Source organism: Nyctereutes procyonoides, unplaced genomic scaffold (genome assembly GCF_905146905.1).
Source record: "Nyctereutes procyonoides isolate TBG_1078 unplaced genomic scaffold, NYPRO_anot_genome, whole genome shotgun sequence".
Lineage (NCBI taxonomy): Eukaryota > Metazoa > Chordata > Mammalia > Carnivora > Canidae > Nyctereutes > Nyctereutes procyonoides.
The window spans coordinates 17,232,457-17,255,122 of NW_026575044.1; the positions used below are offsets into that span (position 1 = coordinate 17,232,457).

The following is a 22,666-nucleotide window of genomic DNA, read 5'->3' on the forward strand; positions in this document are numbered from 1 at the left end:
TAACATTTCAATCACAGGATTTTTAAGCTCACATTGATGTTAGAAGCCATCTCTTCCAAACCCCTGAGTTTACAACTAGGGAGACTGAGCTCCTTAGAGACAGGGCAGTTCATTAAGACCACTCATCCAGAAAGGAGATTCAGACCAGAATTCCAGGGCTTTCTACTCTTCATCCAGCTCTCTTCTCAGCACACCTCACAGCCAGACTTTGACTATTATATCTTAGCTTTTCTATTTGATAAAAATGACATTTTTTATTTTCATTTTTTAGAATGAAAAGGGATTTCCCCTTTTGGTACTAGGTTCATGAATTTCACTTACTTTTTGTGGGCGGACATTTTCTTCTCCATTGCCTTTGTTGATTCCTGATATACTCAAGCCAAAGTCAGCACTCTCCATGTGAGAATTATTGACAGCCTCCTGAAGAAAGAGGAAGACAGCAAGAAGTCAGCTGTGGAAAGCAAGTTCCAGATGCTGGTGGAAACTACCTATCCCTTCATCCAAAAATCACATGCTGGGTATCATTTCAGTACATGGGAACCCCATGTGTAACTCAGACACATCTGTGCAGTGCCAACAAGATGAATCCACTGCCTGCCTGTGCCATGGGGGAAGAAGTGTCACTGGAAGCCATGGGCTCCAAGCAGCTTTTCCAATGGAGGAAACCATTGTGCCTCAGCCCAAAACCACTCACTAGCTTGTCTTTTCTCCTGTGACCAGAAGTGTTTGATGCCAGGAGTGGCTGAGTTTGGAGATGGAGCAGAGTTAGTAGTCAACCAGCCCCCCGTGGGATTCTCCTGCCTGACCTTCGCCTCCCTTCCACCTGAGTCAGACTCCAATGGCCAGAAGTGAACAACTTCCTTGAGAGTGAGAGATTCCTTCTGACAACTGTTTCATGATGACTCCTTTCTATCCTTCTAGACATCTTTGACATCCATTCAACCCATTTCTTTTCACAATTTCAATTGATTCTCTTTCCTCTGAAAGCTGATATGCTTGTCCTGAGGAGGTCCTAGGTATGGATCCATTGATTTCACCCACCTGCTGGGCTCTCTCCTCTTGCTGCTCACCCTGTCCCCAAGATGGTCCAGTGTGGAGGTCTGGAGTAGCAACCAACTATGTGTGCTTTGGAGAAACCCAGCTGTTGCGGAGACTATCCCTGGCCTAATCCTAGGAGCCCAGGGATGTGCTTTGGGACAGGAAGACTTGCCACCTACAGTTACTTCAAATGGAATGAGTAGTAACCAGGCCCCCTGTTCTTACTGGCCCCCTGGCTCATCCTTCAAAGCCTATTACCCAGCACTCTGACCAGGGGAAAGGCTGCAGGGAGGAAGGAGACCTCCCACTCAAATTAAGAAACAGGAAAACTAGATATTTGCCTGTGGTTTTAATCTGGAAGAAAATCTACAATTTAACAAAATCATACAGCATTCTAAAAACATAGGTCCTCAAAAAATAAATAAATGTGACTTTTTTCTTGGGGCTATTTCTCAGCCACCTGCAACTTTACCAATGCCAAGAAAAGCTGTTGAGACCTGTTTAGGTTGCTCCTTTTGGTTGGATTTGGCATCCCCTGACTTCCCCACTGTGGTTCTGGACCGTGGCCGCTGCTGACTGATCCTTGGAAGATTTTGACAACTGTCGTTCATCACCCTAGGGGAGAGAACAAAGACCTTGGAGGAAATTATTCTAACCACTTAATTTGAGGCGATTAAACAACTTCTGTAGCACACATTAAAAAAAAAAAAAGAGTTCTAGAAATATAGGCAGATGTGCCACAATGAGGCCCCTGCATCTCCATTGTCTTCCCACCCTGTCCATCCTGGTTCTGACTTGCTCCAGTCTACCTGTTGGGTACCTCCAAGACCAGAGTAGAGGGTCCGCCTTCTCCTGGAGGCCCCTGACCCCCCCTCTTCATTTTCCCTCATACCACCTGGCTCCAGCCCTTCTGCACATAGCTCTGTATTCTCAAAAACACATGACTTTGCAAGCATTCTTCCAATATTTCTTCCACCTTCCTTAAAGAACAGTATGCAGACCAGAGGGCAGGTTGTGGGGAGGAAGGAGGAAGCCTAGAAATTTGCCTGTGGTTTTGATCCCATGTGCTGAGTATACTAAAAATATCTCTCATCATGCTGTGTACCATCAACATAGAAGGGACTTGTGGAAAGGAAGCAAACCTTACCTCATCTTTATTGTCACAGACCTTCATATTTGCAAAACAAATGTTCATCAAATTATTGTTTACTTAAAGCAAAACAGACTGGTGGGGCGGGAAGTCAAGTAGTGGCTACCTCTGGTGAAGATGGGGAGTATTGACTGGGAAGGGAGCCTGCTGGGGGTCATGGCACTTACCAGAGTATATATGTGTTTGACTGCATAGATGTTATATATATCAACACAAAGGTAAAATAAATTTGTTCACTAGGTCCTCACAATGAGACACCAAGTTCAGTACAGGAATATTGTTAGATAGAAGATGACATCAGAGAGAGGCAAGGCTGCATGGGGGGCACAACATGAACTCCCACATCAGAAGTTGTTTGGTTTCCTCGTTTCCTTTGTCCTTACGTGTGAGATGTGTTTGCAGGAGTTCAACTGGAAGCATTTCTCCCATGTTCTAAGAGGTCCCAGAGAGCAGCTATTTCTCCAGACCCACACCAATAATAACACCAGTGTCCATACAAGGTGACCCCAGTGTTGGCCCATTGGGGCAAGTTACCTGAGAGGTAGACTGCATTTGTTTTACATTTATAAATTAGAAATTAAAATGCTGGTCCCTCAGGCCTTGTACTGGCACAAAATGAAATATCTAGGAAATGAATATCAAACATTTTACAAGGGCAAATCCTTTTGAATAGCACTGATTTAAATGAAGTGAGGTCATATAGATATATACAGTTAAACTTGCCTAACATTGCGGGGCTGGCAGGGAGCTGGGAACCTGTTTTCCCACTATTGATGTCCCTTTAGAAGCAAGTGATGCACAGATTTGCTTGAACATAATCAAAGACAAGTGCTTTATGTGCAAAGTAATGAAATTCATTTCTAGTCAGCTCTAACGATTATAGAATTCTTCCTAATATGGAACCAAATTCGCCCTGCTGTAACTTTAGTTGCTACTCCTAGGTGTGCCCTGTGGAATTTTACAAAGAAGGCCTAGTCCCTCTTTAGAGAGTGAGGACTGGTACTGTGTAGTTCTAGGGGCACTTCCTCCCCAAGTCTTCCATTCTTCAGGCTAAAACATCTCCAGTTTCTCCAATCATTCCTAAGGTTACCTGGCTCCCGGATTTATCCTCATTCTGGCCACCTTTCCTTTGCCCACTGTCTTCTGACCAGAATAGAGTCACCTCCTATTTTGTGGATACTATGTTTCTATCAGTGAGGCCCAAGACCACATTAGCTCTCACATCACAGTGTTGACTCACACTGTATCTGCTGTTAACTCAAATTTCTGGGTCCCTGGCTTTGTAATGAGGGAGCTATTTGTCATTAATCTTTGTCTAGAGCTTACACTTTATTTCACTGAGGGCCCATCTTCCAAATTGTCAAGATTTTCTGGCATCCTAATTCTATTATCCATCACATTAAATAACCATTCCTCCATTGGATCACCTGCAAATCTGTAAACTGGGAGCTTGTTCTCTGGTGTTAGATGCTAAAAGTAGGAAAAGGTACTTTCATTTGTGAATAACCAGTCTCATGACACAACCTCTCATTTCAATAGCCATCTTCAATTACAAAATTATAAATAAACAGTGTTCTTGACTTTCCTAATGATCCTTCTTGACTCCAACTACTTGCCATCTGACCTCTATGCTTGCCACATACAAACGTCTGCTCAAAGAGAAGTTGAAGACACCCAAGCTGTCAAGCTCTATCCCTAAAGAGAAGCAAAGTGCTCAAAAGACGTTTGCTCATGGATTATTCTGCCAGGTGGGGAATTCTGGGGAAGTTCCAGGCATGAACATGTGGCTGAAAAATAATCAGAATCCAAATGCATGCCAAAGCTGGCCTCTTAAAATGCTCCTCATTGTTCCTGTTCAAAAGTAGTTATTGTTTATTGTCAGAGTCTCACTAGCTTTGTGGAAACTATAAATAAAAGGATAACACTTTGGTCAAAACAATAAGACTGTTCCTAAAGAACAGCACAAAGCAAAGGTGGCCTCAGGCAGAGCATTATTGAAAGGATTATCATGAAACATGCATGAGTGCTCCCTACATATGGGGACCTCACATTGTGTCAGAAACTTGCGGCAAGCTTGTCAGTAGCAGAGCCGGGAACTGAACCTGGATCTTTTCATTTCTGAGGTCTGTATTCTTCATAGCCCAGGGCCTCAGAAGAGCACCAGTGAATGCAGTTATTGGTGATAAAACCAGGAGAACCAACAGACATTGGCACAGGTCCTGGACATCTGTAATGTGAGGGGAACCCATGGCTGGGCCCACCAAGGTCAGATAATCATAGTCTGCAATTGCTTGGAAGACAGACATGAAGCTAAGCCGGAGAATCTTCTGGAAAGGGATCCCACAAACTCCTATTTTTGGATTGGTCACGATGAATTACCATTCACTTTACCTTCTGGTCTTCCCTCCACTTCTTTGTGGTAAATTATTTTCTGCTGTGGCAAAACAAATATTGGGAGGAAAAGGAAAGAATTTAATTTTTAAGAGAAAGTGATTTGTCAAGAATGTCTGTTCTTTCACATTGCTCTTAAAATTTGTGCTACCGCCTTGTGGGATCCAGGAGCTCTAAGCTATTCTCACGTAGAAAGAAGCGAAACTACCAGCAAAGAGAAAGAAGCCCATGTTTCCCAAGCATTTCCACCCAGAGAAAGACCCCAAAGCCCTCAGATATTAAACATATTGGAAGCCATGGACCTGGTGGCAGCTTCAGTGTGGGCCAGTTGACAGGTACCATTTCATTAAGTTTTCATGAACTTGACACCATTTTGCTATGGTCTGTGGGACACCAGGATGATTGCATGAATACTTATCAGTTGCACTTTGCCAGTTTACCTTAAAATAAACGCATTATGTCCCAGATCCCAGGAGATGATGGTTCCAAATTAGATCAGAACCAGCAATCTAGAAATTAGATCATGTCAGTAATAGTCCTGGTGGCTCAGTGGTTAGGGGTCAGTGCTTTCTCTGCCAAAACCCAGGTCCAACAGCCAGCCAAGGACATGGAGCTCTGAACCCTGCACTGGGAAGGAACTCAGATAAAATATCCCTTCCAGCTCTGAGATTCACCCCTAGCTATTTTTAATTGACATTCCTCTTGGTTTCCTGGTCCCCACATGAAATGTTAAAGTCTGTGGCTTAACAAGTGCCTTGTAAACAGGACAATGATCTCCCTTGGTTTATAATTACTTCCCCCACTTACAGACTTCTAAGTCAATGTTACTACAAAGCATAGGGCCCTCACTTTAGATCTTTCCTCCAGTCAGCCTCCTTGACTGCTAACCTATACTGGGTCTTTGCATTATATTGATCATTATCTGGATTGATGGCCTTCAAAAGCATTTCATTATCTATACATGAGCTATTAGCTTCACCAATACTCATTTTCATGTTATTTTCAAGATAGACAATAGGTCTTCCTAACAACAACAACAAAAAAGTCTTCTGTCATTTATCCTCTTCCAACAGCTCTTTCCATCTCTAAAGAAATGAAAGCAATGTTGGTATTCTAAAAAGTAACTGTGATATGCTGGGATTTTGCTTTCCTTGACCTAAAACATATATTTCTCAAACAAATGCCTACCTGGCTATAGGGACATCACTGCCCAGATGATCACATTTACATTGTCTGTACAGGATCTAATAGAGGCTATACAGTCTTTCTGGGCTAATCTTTCAGTACAGGATGGTGGTAGCATCTATCTGGGCATACAATGAGGAAGAAACACTAATCTTAAAGATGAGATAAAACCTTATTTCTAGAAAATAGCCATGTACCTGTGTCTGATGCTTTTTTGACAATTTTGGGGTATTTCTGAAATTTCACAAAATAGTAGCTCTCATATTCCATCAAAATAGTTTCAAGGTCAATGTTGTCACAAACTTCAAATCGTCGTAACCCCAGTTTAGTTTCTTGCTCCAAAGCATTGGCTGCATTGATATATCTGGCCATTTCACAGAAGAAAACAAACAAAAAAAATAGCTCTGGGTAAAATGGATAAAGGCAAACTGGCATGACAAGTCCAAAGATATTCAATGCAAATAGCAAGTTCATATTAAGTAATACATTAGATGAAAATTAGAATATATGAAAAAAAGAAAGAAAAATTAGAATATATGAGGTTTGTCTGTAGAGTAAGGAGGCTCACAGTCAGTATCTCCATGTAGTTTTCAAGGCAGTTGAAAGAAGCTACAGACTTACTCTAATGATGTCATCATTGTTCAAAACATTTTTGGGGGGGATCCCTGGGTGGCGCAGCGGTTTAGCGCCTGCCTTTGGCCCAGGGCGCGATCCTGGAGACCCGGGATCGAATCCCATGTCGGGCTCCCGGTGCATGGAGCCTACTTCTCCCTCTGCCTATGTCTCTGCCTCTCTCTCTCTGTGCGACTATCATAAATAAAATTTAAAAAAAAACATTTTTGGACACACTCAAAAGTCAAATAAGTAAAATCGACTAATTGAAGATGTTTTGTGCTTTACCTTTACTTATTTTCAGCCAAAAGTGGGTATTTGCCCAACTCAATTACCACCAAAAGAGTAGGTCATGAGTTCTGAAGGAAATTCCAAAAACATGTTGGCCAATATCATTGAGGAAATTTAGTATCAGAAGACATCATGTGCTTGGATGTATTACTTCTGGTAATTTTTTCTGCAGTCACACATTATGCTACCAGCTGACTGTGGATGTAAGTACTGTCTTCACCAGGGGTTCTCCGCTGTCATTTGTAACTTGTTCAGTTGTCAGGCTGTCCGACTTAAGAGGTCTTAGAAACAAAAACAAATGCTTTGTCTCACAATCCTCCGAAAGTGGAAAGATTTTCCAGGTCTTACTTGTAGCTCCTGACTTCTTATTAAAACCAATGACTGGGCAGCCCAGGTGTCTCAGCGGTTTAGTGCTGCCTTCAGCCCAGGGTGTGATCCTGGAGACGGGATCAAGTCCCATGTCAGGCTTCCTGCATGACCCCTGCTTCTCCCTCTGCCCATGTCTCTGCCTCTGTGTGCGTGTGTGTGAGTGTGTGTGTGTGTCTCATGAATAAATAAATAAAATATTTTTAAAAAATGACTCTCTCCTGAAAAATGTGCAAATGTGCACAAATTAGCATACGATTTCATCTGAGGACATCAGATTAAGTATTCCTGCTACAGGATAGAGTTCCTTCTGTTTGATTCCAATCTGGGAAGGTAGGAGAAAACTATTTTTATTTTTATTTATTTATTTTTTTCTATGGGTCACTGAGGCCTTTTTATTCTGCACATAAAACCACTGGGGATCTTGCCTGTGGACACCTTGAGATTATTACATAAACAGACCTGGCTCCAGATGCTTGGTGGAAGTGAGGTGAGAAAGCAATGATTTGGACCAATCACATGTTTACAGAGCTAGCGTTCCCAGCAGGGTTCCAGATGGTCAAGTCTGGCTTCTGTAGCAATTCTAAGGAAGCTTTGAGAACATCACGGGGAAGGGAGAGGGCAGCTAACTAGCACAGGGCCCTGCCACTTTGGGCTGGGGGCCTTGAGCTGCCCGGGGGAGCAGAGGTCTAACAAGCCGACTCAGGACCACAGGGTGTGCCATCTGGACCTTACTTGGCAAGGGGGTTTCTGAAGCTTCTGCTGGCGAACTTGGCCTTGCTACCCAGTTCCTCTTCAATTCTGAGGATCTGGTTGTACTTGGCCAAGCGCTCAGATCTGCATGGTGCACCCGTCTTGATCTGCCCAGTGCAGAGTCCCACCACCAGGTCAGCGATGAAGGTATCTTCGGTCTCCCCGGAGCGATGCGACACCATGACGCCCCACCCATTGGACTGGGCCAGCTTGCACGCCTGAAGAGACTCGGTCACAGAGCCAATCTGGTTCACTTTAAGCAGGAGGCAGTTGCACGATTTCTCGCCCACAGCCTTGGAAATCCACTTTGGGTTGGTCACGGTGAGATCGTCCCCCACCACCTGGATTCCAGCGCTGGCAGTGAACTTCTGCCAAGCTTCCCAGTCATTCTGGTCGAAGGGGTCTTTGATAGACACCACTGGGTAGTCCCTGATGAAGGACTTGTAGAGGTCAGCCAGCTGGTCAGGCATGATGTACCTGCTGGGGTCATCAGGGGACTTGAAGTCCAGGTCATACTTCCCAGACCTGAAGAACTCAGAAGCAGCTACGTCCATGCTGATAACCACCTTATCGGTGTAGCCAGCCTTCCCGATGGCATTCTTCAGCAGTTCCAGAGCTTCTTTGTTCTCCAGGATATTAGGAGCAAATCCACCTTCATCGCCCACATTGGTGGCATCTTTTCCATATTTCTCCTTGATGACATTCTTCAGGTTATGATAAACCTCTGCTCCGATGTGCATGGCCTCCTTGAAGTTCGCTGCACCGATGGGAAGGATCATGAACTCCTGCATGGCCAGCTTGTTGCCAGCATGGGAACCACCGTTGATGACATTGAAAGCCGGAACTGGCAGGATAACTTCAGAATTGCCAGCCAAATCAGCAATGTGGCGGTACAGGGGGCACCCCCTTCTCGACAGCCCCCGCCTTGCAGACAGCCAGGGACACTCCCAGAATGGCGTTTGCACCAAATTTAGATTTATTCTCTGTCCCGTCCATCTCGATCATCAGTTTGTCAATCTTTTCCTGCTCCACAACGTTCACTTTCTTGCTAATCAGGGCAGGTGCAATAGTTTTATTGATGTGCTCCACAGCCTTTGAGACACCTTTCCCCATGTAGCGTGTCTTGTCATTGTCCCGGAGCTCGAGGGCCTCGTAGATACCAGTGGAGGCACCACTGGGCACAGCAGCTCTGAAGAGACCTTTGGAGGTGTAGAGGTCAACCTCAACAGTGGGGTTCCCGCGAGAGTCAAAGATCTCCCTGGCGTGGATCTTGAGAATAGACATGGTGACTTTCTGGCCGCCGATAGAGCTGCCCGGGGGGAAAAAAGCAGAGGATGCCGCAGGCACCAAGGACGAGCGTTAAGCTGCGCGGTCCGGATGCTCCGAGGACCCGAAGCTCGTCTCAGCGCCGCCTGCCGCGACTTCCTGCCCAGCTCCCCGATTGAAAACTATTTTTATTATGCTCCCTTCCCTTCTCCAGATTCAGGTCAGTTAGAAGCTTGAACTTTCTTAAACGAGGTTGCCAGGATTATTTCCAGTGACCTTGCTACATTTAAAGAGATGACAGTCAGCCTCTTTACTTACTGATGGCTCACCAAGCTTCCTTTTTTTTTTTCACCAAGCTTCTATACTATTTCTTAATCCTCATTTTAGAGACAGAAAAACTAAATCTGTTCTTTTATTAATAATTTTTGTTTAGTATAAAGTAACACATGCTTTGAGAAAAAAAACTAGAAAATATATAAATGCAAAAGAAAATTCCACTGTCTTTCCCTATCTTTCCATACATTTTTAATGACTAAATACATATATACTTACATATATGCACTTGTAAGCACATATATCTATACCTACACACACACACACATACACACGTATATATATAAACAAAAATGGGAACACACACTATAGATTGTTTGTAGTCTTTACTCACATAATATTATATTGAACCTTTTTCCAGGACCATGGTTTTGACTTAAACAAAAATTATAATAGATGTTGACAGGCCCCATATTTCCTAAACTAATTGATTGGGGGAATAAAACTGCTTCTGTGTGTTCCTACTACAGTGTTTGAGCTTGAATGCAATCTGAATTTAACAAGGTTGGCAGGAGGAGCCACTAGATGTTCTCAAGGAACAGAGTGACAGGACAGGACATCAGGAAGAGGAGTGAGCAGTAATGAGCAAGACACAGTAGGAGAGATGGAAAGGCTGTTAATGGCACTCAGGCCCAAAGAGCTGAATGTATAGTCTTAGAGGAACCAGCATCAGTGATCCTCCAGTGTGTGATCACCAGTCCTCCCACAAGCATTCGAACTGTGGTCTTTCCATTTACCTAATTGTTCCACTTAGGCCATGCCCCTTCTGTCATCTGTATTCTATACATCTTTCAAGACCAGCTCACTTCACCTTCTCTACAAAGCTTTTTCTGATGGTTTATTCCAATCCACTATAATCTATCCTCTTTGTGAGGACAGATTCTTAGTATTTTGTTAAATGTGGGTCTACCTTTCTGACAGTTTACTTTTCATCTTGACTATCCACTCATAAGTACCTTAGCCAACGGGTCTTACTCAGGAAAATGATCAACTCTAGTAGAATTTTAATTAATTCGAGATGCAAGGGGCCATCTCGTGGTATAAAAGGGAAATGCATGCTTTGTAAATAGGCAGTAAGCACTTGAGGAGAACGGATAAACTATGCTGACTTTTCCCTGTTTGTCTTTTTGTTTTCACAGTTCTCCTTTCTAATACAGTTTCTTGGCACAGTTGCCATTTGGGGCTGGATAGCTCTCTTGTGGTTTGCTGTCCGGTGAGTTAAAGGATGTTTAGCAGCATCCCTGCCCTCTCCCCGCTAGGTGCCACTGTGACAGTGAAAATTCCCCCGACATTGCCAAATGTCCCCCAAGAGGCAAAATCACCCTAGTTGAGAACCGTGGCTCTAACTTGAAAGTTCAAGCCCTAAGCCTGGAACCTGAATATTTTCTTCCTGGCTGAAACTTGGAAAGAAAGGAAACTCAAAATAGTGGATGAGCTCTGTTCCTCATAAAACCCAGAACACTTGCAGCCTTCATTGTAAGGGCTTGCACGTTTCTGCATCAGGTAGGTAGCCAAACTCAGATACTTCCAAATTTCCTCCCCTGCTCCCCTGCCAGTTATCGAATGGCACTGCCAGGAAAAGAGAGCCAAGCACAGGTCATCAGGTAAATTTGATAACTTTATTTTGAGGGGAGGAGAATTGAGGGATAAGAATGTTATCTCTGTGTACATACACAGCCGTAGGACCCGGGAACCTCATTTGATAGGCCTGAATCCTGAATGGGGAAGGGAAGGTATCCCAGGAACCCAGTAGCTTTGATGAAGTTTTCAAATGTGTAATGGGAATAATATCTATGTAAATGAGGCAATGAAAGGATGTCTCTGGGTGGCTGAAGGTGGGGGCAGGGATAGGCAGAGCACAAGGCATTCCTAGGGCAAAGCTATTGGATATGATACTACAATGCTGAATACATGACATTATGCATCTATCAAAGCTCATGGAACTCTACAGCACAAGAGTAAACCATGATGTAAAGTATGGATGTCAGCTAACAGTAATGTACCAAGATTGGCTCACCAGTTGTGACAAATGCACCAACCCAATGTAAGACAATAATAGGGGAGACTGGCTGCAGTGAGGGGATTCCCAGTATATGGGAACTCTCTACTTTCTTTTCAGTTTTTCCATGAATAGAAAACTGCTCTAAAAAAATAAATTCTATTAACTATTTTATAAGTGTGTATCTGGAAAAGTGGAGGTCAGAGAAAGAAAGGAATCATCTCTGTAAATATTTATAATGCAACATACCCTTCTTGTGTTAAGTAATGCAAAATCAAAATAAGAAGATTTTTTCGTCGTGCTTCTGTCCTCATCTGGCACTGTGAACAAAAAAGGAAAATTTTAGATGGGATGACGATGAGATACAACACTCTTTTTGTAGCAATAAACCCTTGAAGGTAAATGAAACCCGTCAAAACCAAGAAGCGTGACTTAAAGGCTGGAAGGCAGTCTGAAGTCTCCAAGGATATATAAAGTTATTTTCCACTGTCGCCTTCTTAGAGCTGCCTTCTCAATTGTAAACTGAAGGTACGGTGATTGAAATTAGAATTGCGCTTTACTAGTCAACTTCTTACTGCCAAACTAATTGGCATTTTATTGCTCATAACTGCAAAGAAGCAAATATATACACTCTTATTTGGGCCAGGTTAAGGAAAGTGATGGTAAATGGAAACTCGTGAGCTAGAAATCAGCTCTGACATCACATCTTAACCTGCTGTAACATCCTCACTTCACTCAGAGCCCCACTCACTCCCAGCACAAACGTGGCAATGAGTTCCAATAAGCCATTCGGCAGGGGACTATATAGACAAACATTTAGGATATCCACTAAGAGTAGCAGAGGCAGGAAAGGGAAATTATTTTTTTGTTGTTGTTTAAAGATTTTATTTATTTATTCATTCATGAAAGACACACAGAGAGAGAGGCAGAGACACAGGCAGAGGGAGAAGCCTCCCGGGCTGCCCAGAAAGGGAAATTCCTGTGTAATAATGTCCTTCTTCAAACTGGATGCATCTGTACATTTATTCAGTGTTCACGTGCTATAGTTATCAGATATCTCAAATTCCCCTGAAATGTACTCATAAAATACCTACTTTCACTAATACCTCCCTTATCTGAGAGTGGCTTAGCTAACATCTTTATCTAAAGAGAATACAGGTAAGAACTGGATAAAAGCAAAAAAGGTCCCTGAGTGGCCCAAATGTATCATAAAATCTATGCACGAATACTTCGTGCTCACGACACATACGAAAACTTTTCAGACATTCATCCAAAGCTTTTTAAAAATTGATGTAATGAGGGCAGCCCTGGTGGCTCAGCGGTTTAGCACCTGCCTTCAGCGCAGAGCGTGATCCTGGAGGCCGAGGATGGAGTCCCATGTCAGGCTCCCTGCATGGAGCCTGCTTCTCCCTCTGCCTGTGTCTCTGCCTCTCTCTCTCTCTCTCTCTCTCTCTCTCTCTCATAAATGGATAAATAAAATCTTTAAAAAAAATTGATGTAATGAAATGAAAAGAGGCATTCAGTTATTTAAAAATCAAACACTACTATAAGTTATTGTTCTTCTTACATTGCTTTTTTATTGTGCTGAAACACACGTAACATAAAATGTACCATTTCCCCCATTTGTACATAGAGTTTGGGGGCATTAAGCACATTTCTACTGTTGTGCAACCATCACCACCACCCATCTTCAGAGCTTTTTCATTTCTCCCAATTGAAACTTTGTATTCATTAAATTATAATGCCTTCACCCTTTTACTTTCTATCTCTATGACTTTGCCTCCACTAGGTACCCCATGGAAGGAGACTCATAGTAGTATTTGTCCTTTGGTGTCTAGTTTATTTCACTGAGCATGTCATCAGGGTTCATTGTGTTGCAATATGTGTCCAAATTTGCTTCCTTTTATGGTTGAATAATAGCACTATACATTTTTAAAGAAAAAACAATAGTCTTCTGCCCCACTTGGCTACCCCATCCCCCTACTCACTCCCTAGAGGCAATAACCTTCACTATATTTGTTGTTTCTTCTGATAGTCACCTACATATTTCTAAATATACCAGTGCTCCATGATATGTGAACACTAGGTATTAACTAGTCACGTCCTGTTAAGGTAGAGGAGAACAAAGCTGTCATCCATCGTCCCACCTTCCCCTCCCCTTACACTTATATCAATATTCAGCAATTATATTATTGCAACCATGTAAACAATGTTCACTGCTGAGTCAGAAAGTTGTTTTCCATTTCCGTAAATTTTCTTTGGAATGAATAATTGCCTCATATATATATTTTTTTAGCTTGGTTACTTTTGTGCATACTTATTGCTAATTTTCAAGCAGCAGCACACCTCTCGAGTCCCCTCATAGGGATTCCTGGGTGGCTCAGCGGTTAAGCATCAGCCTTCAGCCCAGGGCGTGATCCTGGAGACCTGGGATCGAGTCCCACATCAGGCTCCCTGCATGGGGCCTGCTTCTCCCTCTGCCTATGTCTCTGCCTCTTTCTCTCTCTCTTTCATGAATAAATAAATAAAATCTTTAAAAATATATAAAATAAAGGCCCCTCATATCATATTCCTCACCATTAAATAGATAGGTACTGAGTCACTGACACCCCCTGTCCCCCCATTCCCATTCCCCCGAGGCTTCCTTCCCTTTAACGCAATAGAGTTGTCTCAGAATATGTGACAGGGAAGAAGGCTTAGGATTGCTCTGTGGAACTCATGTTGCCTTACCATGTGTGTATAGGCATTGGATCCCAATCTACAATGTCTCACAGTTGGTCACAGTAACAGTAGCTTTGAAGCCACTACACAAAATGACATTCAACACTGGCAATGTTCGCTCATATTTCTGAAGATGTTGACACAAGAACTTTTAATAAAGACTGAAACCTTTCCAATTTACCATAGTTAGTAACTTTGACTTTAGTAGTCAAAACCTACCCTCCACCCTCCTTCTATAATTTGATTTGCCTTGCCTGTAGTGCCATCTAGTGTATTAGGAGGGGAAGCACCTTATGAAATCCAGATTAGTTCCAAATTATTATTTGTTGGCACGTGATGATAATCATCAAAAAATTCAGTCCAGATCAAGTTCCCAAAATAAAAATATAACCACTTGTTAAATATGCAGTAATAAAATTGATAGGTTATGTTTCTAACTATACAAATTCTCAAGTTCACAATTGGGGTTTTGACTCAAAATTTTAAGAGTCTAGAAGGTACTGGGAGATCTTGAGTCTCAGGAACCTGAGATCCAGATAAACTAAGGGATTTGCTCAAAAGCCTGAAGAGTTGAGACCAGAAGCACCTCCCCCCAAGTCATATCCCTGCATTCACCCCCTCCTCATCAATCTCCACTCCCACCCCTGCACATTAGCCACAGACCGGAGAGAAGCTACTATTTTAACTTGCCAAAAACCACGTGCCAAATTTGCTAGAATCAAACAATGGTGGTTACCAGATAGTCTTTCTTAGCTGACGTTACACAGTAACACGTGAATGCTGTCTCTTACAACCCCTCAAATCTAAAATCCCACCATTTTAGTGGCCATTTCAAAGCAATTACTGTCTGGCCTTCTTTCAAAAAGTTAGTCGGTCTGCTGCACCAGGAGTGGTGTGCTTCATCAGAGATCATGCTTTTTAAATTTCTCAATGGTTACAGTCTGGCTGTAAATGAAGCTGATCCATTTCATTTGTACATAGAGATCTTCCAGAACAAAAAGGTTTGAATTAAAAAGCCACAAAAGCCACGTCTGTTCTCAGAAGGACTTCACTGGACACTGACTAGTGCTGTTTCCAACTGGACAGTGTTTTGCAAACTGTGGGGTGCTGTGCCCATAGCAGGGTCAGTGATCAGCGAGTGCTCAACAACTGTTAGTTGCTTTGTTCATGCATTTCAGAGTCTCTCCATCCTTCACTCTGGAAGCAGGTGCTTCTTCTTACTCTAAACATGCTCAGGTGTACATGTGCTGAGAAGAATTAGGTAGGGAGCATTTTACTTTGGTCCTGAGGACTGTATACCCTGCACTGGGTTTGGCTGATAGCTCTGAATTTCCTGAAGATGAGTCTGGGAAGAGCCAGAAAACTTACTAGGGGCACGGAAAAAGATCTTGGGAGAGATGGTTTTAAAAGGGGATGGGAGAGGGGCACCTGGCTGGTTCAGTGGGTGGAGCGTGCGACTCTTGATCTCAGGGTTGTGAGTTCAAGCCTCACACTGGGTATAGAGTTCAGAGAAAAGAAAAAGAATGAAAGGGGATGGGAGGGCAGGGGAGGATGGAAGACTGGCAACAGGTAACAGTTAAGGGGTACAGAGTTTCTTTTGGGGGGTAGTGAAAATGTTCTGAGGTTCTGAAAAAGTGGTGAGGGTTGTGTATCTCTGTAAAAAGACTTGGGGTGAGTTGCATGGTATGTGAATTATATCTCGAATCAGGCTGTTTTAAAATGCCAAAAACAAATGCGGAGAGGTAGAGAAAAGAAGGCTAAAATGAATGTAAATAATTTGAGTCACTTTTGTACCTTGATACATGAAACAAATGATCTGACTGAAAGTAGAACTCATTTCATGCAACATTTTGGAGTGACTCAAAATGGAAAGGGTGGGAAGGAAGAGCTGTGGATCACCCACAGCACTGTGAGAGCCGGCCCACCACCCTGATGCAGAGCCTGGTCCCACAGTGGGCCAGCTGGTCTGCCGGAAGCACGCCTTTAAGTGCTCTGACGACTTAGCCAGAACAAGCGAGCTCAGTCGGCTACATGAGCAAGGCGACATGTGCCAGACAGAGGAGGAGATGCAAAACCCCTAGAGGGCTTTCATTTCCCTTTACTGTATACCTTTTCTTTCTGGTTTTGTCATCATTGGCCATGCACATAAAAGTTGAAGAGACCACCTTGAGTATTATTAATAATTCTTCAGTTCAATGGACAAAAATAAGCTGTTTTCAGTAAGAATCCCAAATTTCTTTAAATGCAGAAATTTTGAAAGTGTTATCCAGATAATAGCCAGGCCTGGCAAGTTGTGAAAGAATAGGCACTCAGATATAACTGGTGGAAATGTAAACTAGTACAACCCTTTTATAGGGCAAACTGGCAAAATCTATCAACATGAAAAATGCATGTACTTGTGTGACCCAGCAATTCCACTCTCAGCAATTTACACTATAGAAGATCAATTATACTATGTTATAGAAATAGTCCATGTATGCACAATGATTAATGTTCAAGGATGTTTAATACAGCATTATTTGTATTTAAAAAAAAGTAGAAATAGGCTATAAATGTCCATTAGTGGTTAAATAAGTCACAGCACAAGCTCACTGTGGAAAGCAATGCACCAGTAAGAAGAATGAGGTGGATCTCTATATACACTGATGAGGAAAGATTCTGAAGACATCGCATTTTCTCTCCATTCATTCACTGCTCCCCCCCCCCCAAATATTGTGCTACTCAGGGAAAGAAAGTTTAAAATACAAGCTTGAATTAAATTTGACAAAGAATAACTTCAAATAGTACAGTTTTAACAGACTCTTCATTCTATCCACTATTTTTAATTTTTCATGTAATAGTTCAGAAAGGGATTACGAATATATCAACATATGTATGCACAACTCTTTTAGAATTTACAAAAGTGGAATCATTTTGTTTATACTGTTGGGCATCTTGCTTTTGCTTTTTTTCCCCCTCCACTTAAAAATATGTCTTGAAAATCTTTCTATTTCAGCATATATAGATCTAATTCTAAGACATATTATGAAGTGGAAAGCCATAGAAATACACGTCCACAATCTTTCATTCAGAAAAAGGAGTGAAAACCCATATATGTAATTACCTCTGGGTAGAGGAAAGGGACAGGGCCATAGCAACATAAGTGTCAATCCGTATACTTTTGAATTGTTTAAATTTAATGTTGGCAAGTAAAAAGCAAACAAAACCTCAACTTGAGTTCAGCTGTTCACAGATCGGAAAATCTCTAGGTCAAGGTATTACATCCACCACCTCGGCAAAGAGCCACTCTGACATCAGGTTTTGCTCCATCCTCGGGAGGTATGGGGCACAGGGCAGTGTTCTCCTTCACTGGGAGGGAAAGATCCATACAAAGTCACCCAAAGCCAACCGGGTGAGCTCACTGTAGAGCAGCATGAAGAGAAGGCCAAACTCTCATTCTTGGTGGGGGGAGGCACCTCTGGATCCTTAGGCTGATCTGGGAAAAGTTGACCATATTCTTCAAAGAATATAAATAACCTATCAGAGAGGCTTGTCCAGGGGTCTGATTACATTCCTAGAAAATGGTAGCTCTCCCAACTCCAGTGAACAGTATTTCTAGGGGGTTTTGGCTGGAATCACAAAGTTTGACAAATAGTCCTGGTGTCTATAACAGGCAATGGGGATTGAGGGCCACCCATTGGTTTAGTGATTTAGAATTCTGTACCAAGCACATGGCAAAACAGCTTGTACTTGGGAGCTCTGGGCCTTAAAATAATACTTCAGCTCTTTCTTTGAAACGACTTTGATGAGAATTCAGAATTTAGTAAGAATAGAAATAAGAAGTAAGAATATACTATTCAAATACTTCATGCTAAATATTTAAGATGTGCTATTTACTTGAAACACAGAATGTGGTCTCATGAATTTGTTAATTAAGGGTGTAAAGTTTACTGGATCTTCAACGTCTTTACACTCATGCCATTCAAATTAGCATAGAGAGTTGTCTTCTCAATGAAAAATGAAAAAACTAAGAATGGGCCACCAACATACGGTCAATTTAAACTGTAAAGGATGGTGTGCCCCTGAAATGGACACAATTAGATGCTCAATTAATTTCTGTCTACCAAAGAAAGGAGGTCCAGAAGTGAACATCTAACTGCAGTATCTCATTTGTCTCTGCTTCAATGATCTGGCTGTTTTCTTCTTCATTTCCTTTGTGGGCAATTGTGCAACAAAAATGCCTCCATTATCAAATTCAAAATTGAATCCTATGATACTGTAGCCTGAGGAAAAGGAAGCATTGAATATCATCCCTAGTTTTACACCCAGAAGATATTTAGGAAATGTTACTGTATATACACCACATGCAACATTAGCGCTTTTAATTTCTTTTTTACGGGTGCAATGGAGATTAATTTGCATGAGCTCGTTTCAATTTCTGTAATAAGATCCAAATTTTGCATTAAGCTTTCCATCTCAAAAACAAACAGTTAAAAAGGACACATTTCTTCTCTCAAATGTTTTTATTATAGTTCTATTTTACAGTCCCTGCATCTAATATTCACTTAAAAGCTTGAATATATACCCATCAGTTCTAATTTGTTTTTTTGTTTGTTTCCTGATTACCTCCTGGTTCTACCAGGAAACTTCCTAAGTTTCAAATGCTGTACAACTTGACAAAGCACTAGAACTACCAAAAAAGTGGCTACAGATCCAGGAAAGGCGCTTATTGTATTTAATATAAAGTCAGAACTGGTCAGGGGCACCTGAGTGGCTCAGCGGTTGAGCATCTGCTTTGGGCTCAGGTCATGATCCCGGGGTCCTGGGATCGAGTCCCACATCAAGCTCCCCACAGGGAGCCTGCTTCTCCCTCTGCCTATGTCTCTGCCTCTCTCTGTGTGTCTCTCCTGAATAAATAAATAAAATCTTAACAAAAAAAAGTCAGAGCTGGTCAGCTATGCTCAGGAATACTGTTCCATGAGAGGAGGCATTTGTTGTTAATCCTGAACCGGTTATGGAACTTGGGATTTCAGAGAAGTATAAAGTCTACTGACACAGGGGATTTTCCATACCATGCCATTGTTATTCAACACTGATCTAGATTATGGAATTTTGATATTTGTGTTTTTTTCAAAAGCTCATGCTTATGCCGGCTACTTTCTGTTTATAGCAGAGCTGCATCATAGGGAGATGAGGCTGCTGTCATACATGTTATCAGTCCCCTGATGTGCACAAGGTGAAGTTTGTGGTATCGCCTATGAGGTAAATCAAAGGACTTAACTGAAATCCAGCAAGCCTTTAGAACCAGCTCCTCATTCACCAGAGAAAGAGTAGCAGGTGAGACCCCAAGGAAGCAATCAGACAAATCTAGAAGGGGAGGTATTCTGGAGAACAATTCTGATGGTTTCTTAAACAACTTGGTGTCGTTAAAAATAAAAAAATAAAAAAAATAGAGAAGGTGGGGGTAGGGCAAGCTGTGCTGAGTCAGAGAGACATGAGGATACAACAGCCAGATACAATGCATGATCCTGGTTAGAGAGAACCAGTTGGCTAAAGAACAGTACTTAATATGACTTCATTTTGATAAAACATATGCATGTGTGCGTATATCTGTATATACACACATAGAAAAGGTTCTGGAAGAGTGTCTGCCCATATACTTTGGTTAACACCTTAGTGTTTCTGGGTTGTGGGAATGTGGTGTTTTTTATTTTACTTATTCCCTTTGTTACCTATCATTTCTTTAAACTTGATTTATGATTAAGGAAGTAATCATGTGATATTAGGACTGCCCATTGATACTACTGAGAATATCAAAAACAATAATAACTGTCAGGAATTCTTAAATCTAATAAATTCTGAGACTTGGGATATTCTTCAAACCTAGAATAATGAGGAAAATATAGGCTACTATATAAATTAAATAATGTTTAGACAACTGGAAAGAATTGAGGGAAAAGTTGAATAATACCTCACAATGTATACTTATAGAAATGTTCAACAGATTTAAAAATTTAAATATAAAAAAATGAAGGAAGAGCAATGATGGAACTCTCCTGATTTGGGCAAGAGGTCTGTCCAGATGCATTCCTGGAGATCTAACTAGCACCTAATCAGGTCTGACCTAATCAAAGGAGCTGTAATCGATGCTGCCATTTTAAGTTAAGACTATTAAGTGATTGTTTTTAGTGGTAATAATAGTAATAATAAAATGTAGTCCTTCTAAGAGAAGGGCAAGTGCCTCCAAGGATAATTGGGCCGGGGAGGGGGGCTGGTGCTCAGGCTGACATGACTCAGGCCCTACTGTGGATGTTCAGGTGGTCAGAGCAAATGGTATTCATTCATTCAAGAATGTATTTGAATGTCATACACTGCTTTGGGGGCAAGCCAGATGTAGGAACTGTTACCATCCTCACGGGGCTAAAGTGTTCAACTTTATTTTTTTTTTTTTTTTTTTTTTTTATTTATGATAGTCACAGAGAGAGAGAGAGAGAGGCGGAGACACAGGCAGAGAGAGAAGCAAGCTCCATGCACCGGGAGCCCGACGTGGGATTCGATCCCGGGTCTCCAGGATCGCGCCCCGGGCCAAAGGCAGGCGCCAAACCGCTGCGCCACCCAGGGATCCCAAAGTGTTCAACTTTAGACTAATCTTTCCTGTCTCTAGGCCTCAATCCTTCCACCTTAGACCTAAGCTACTTAGATTCAGATTACAGCTTCTCTCTGTTATGTGACCTCATGCAAGTTAATTTAATCTCTGTAAGTCTCAGTTTGCTCAGCCATAAAACGGGGACTACAACTCATTTTGTTGGGTTAAGTCGAGGTTACAATTAAGATAGTCAACAGCAGGCACAAGGCACTAGGTTGGTCACTGATGATTCTCAGGACCCAGGCAGGATGGGGAGGCCCAGGAACCACCCACAGGAGTTCTGTTCACTGAGGCAGTGCTGCTCACAGCCCCCCAGCGGAGGGTGGGTGGAATGCTTCTGGGGCTAGGATCTGGTCAGACTGCCTCCTTCCCCCAGGGCTGCATGCTGCAGTGGCTCCACACCCCGAGGACCAGAAGCCGCGTTGCCGGGAGCACCCAGGCCGCAGACCCAGCTCCCCTGAGCACACGGGTCTGGTGCCAGGCCCACACGAGGCAGGAGGCACAGTGCAAGCTGGGCTCAGGTGGTGGTGGTGAGGTCAGGGCACCCACTCATGCTGGATCTGTGGAGGTGCCCAGCCACCAGCCTCTACCTATGGAAGCTGCAGCAAGATTTGAAGAGACTGAGACCATCCACCTGGCCCAGGGCGGCAGGACTTGCCTGCACAGACACTAGCACATCCTCAGCCTGGCCAGGGCTGTGATCCAGGAGAAGAAGTTGATTAGATCGTGGATTAGATCCCGTGGATTAGATCCCGTGGATCAGACCCTGAGCCCTACTTGGAGGATTCCCCAAAGTGCCCTGGAACCACTATTCATGAGGCCAGAATGGAGGGAAACTTCCCTCAACCCTGCAAAGCCTCCAGAGGCCCATCGGACTACCCTGAGCACAGACAGAAGAAAAATGCAGAAAAGCCTCCAAGCTCCACAGGTCCCACACAGTGTCCCAAAGTCGTGTGAGAGGAAACAAGGAAGAGCCACAGCATTGCTCCAGTGTAATCCTCAAAGCAGGAACCTTCTGGTTCCAAGAGGTCCCCTCCGTCATCTGCGGGTACCCAGGAACTGTCTGGGGATGGGCACAGACACCCCGTGCATGCCCACGTTGCATGCCAGAGGCCTAGAGAAAACCACTCTGATGCCCCTTGGGAAAAGGGGGGTGGAGGGGTTGCCCCAGGCAAGAACAACACCTTGGTGGCTCCAAGGGGAAGAGGCATCAATCTTTCCAAAAGGACAAACTCCTAATGGGCACGAAAGATGGGAGAAGTCCAATGCTTTGCTCACCCAGAAGTCACACCAGGGAGGAAAGCCCAAAACCTCCATCCTGAGATAACACAAAGAAGAAATGCCCTCTGCAGGGATGTCAAGAAAGAAAGAAGATCACTGCATCCTTAAGTTTTCACCTCCATGAGAGGTTGCTTCAGATTGCCTTAAAAAATAAAAGCGCATGGCTCCAGAAAACCAAATCAGACAAAAACAAGCAAAGTCTAAACGGCTTAGACGTTAGGAAAGTAGGCAGGAGGTCTGTTGCCCAAGGTGAAAGAGAAAAGTTCTAACAACCCAAGGACTCAGGAAGGGAAAATTAAAACTTCTAACGTGGATAGAAAGTCAGTGGGCTCCCTCCATGAAGCGGAGGCAGATCTGCATGATGATGTGGAGCCACCCAACTTGCCTTTGGAGGCAAACTTAACTATGTCTGGTCCTGGAAGCGGGGGGTGGGGGGAGGAGGAAGAAGCAAAAGATCGTGAAAACTTCAGCTACTGCACTCGGAGAAAAAGGACTTAAAAAAAGATTCTAAAAGCACTTGTGAAAACTTGGACTCGGGCCAGAGGTTACCTAAGGTGAACAAAATCAAGTCCAGAAGCTGCAGTGGTCTGGAGCCCCATCAGCCAAGCTGAAAGAGGTCCCCACTGGTATTGCCAGAGCTGCCACTACCCGGGGT

General features: G+C 43.0%; 2 protein-coding genes across 2 annotated transcripts in view; both read right to left on the bottom strand.

Annotated features, from left to right (window-relative positions):
* KATNAL2 (katanin catalytic subunit A1 like 2) overlaps positions 1-22,666 on the bottom strand; it is a 66,153-nt gene that overhangs the window by 31,874 nt on the left and 11,613 nt on the right. The window contains exons 2-6 of the mRNA XM_055324429.1: positions 11,634-11,704; positions 5,962-6,128; positions 4,580-4,622; positions 1,536-1,653; positions 322-420 (exon numbers count right to left, since the gene is read on the bottom strand). Coding sequence (XP_055180404.1) covers positions 322-420; positions 1,536-1,653; positions 4,580-4,622; positions 5,962-6,128; positions 11,634-11,698 — 492 coding nt within the window. The 5' untranslated portion in view covers positions 11,699-11,704. The remainder of the gene's footprint in view (positions 1-321; positions 421-1,535; positions 1,654-4,579; positions 4,623-5,961; positions 6,129-11,633; positions 11,705-22,666) is intronic.
* Positions 7,403-9,199, bottom strand: LOC129509065 (alpha-enolase-like). Its single transcript, XM_055324430.1, is given in 2 exon segments — positions 7,403-8,685; positions 8,687-9,199. Coding segments are annotated over 2 exon segments (1,305 nt in total). The 5' UTR covers positions 9,071-9,199; the 3' UTR covers positions 7,403-7,764.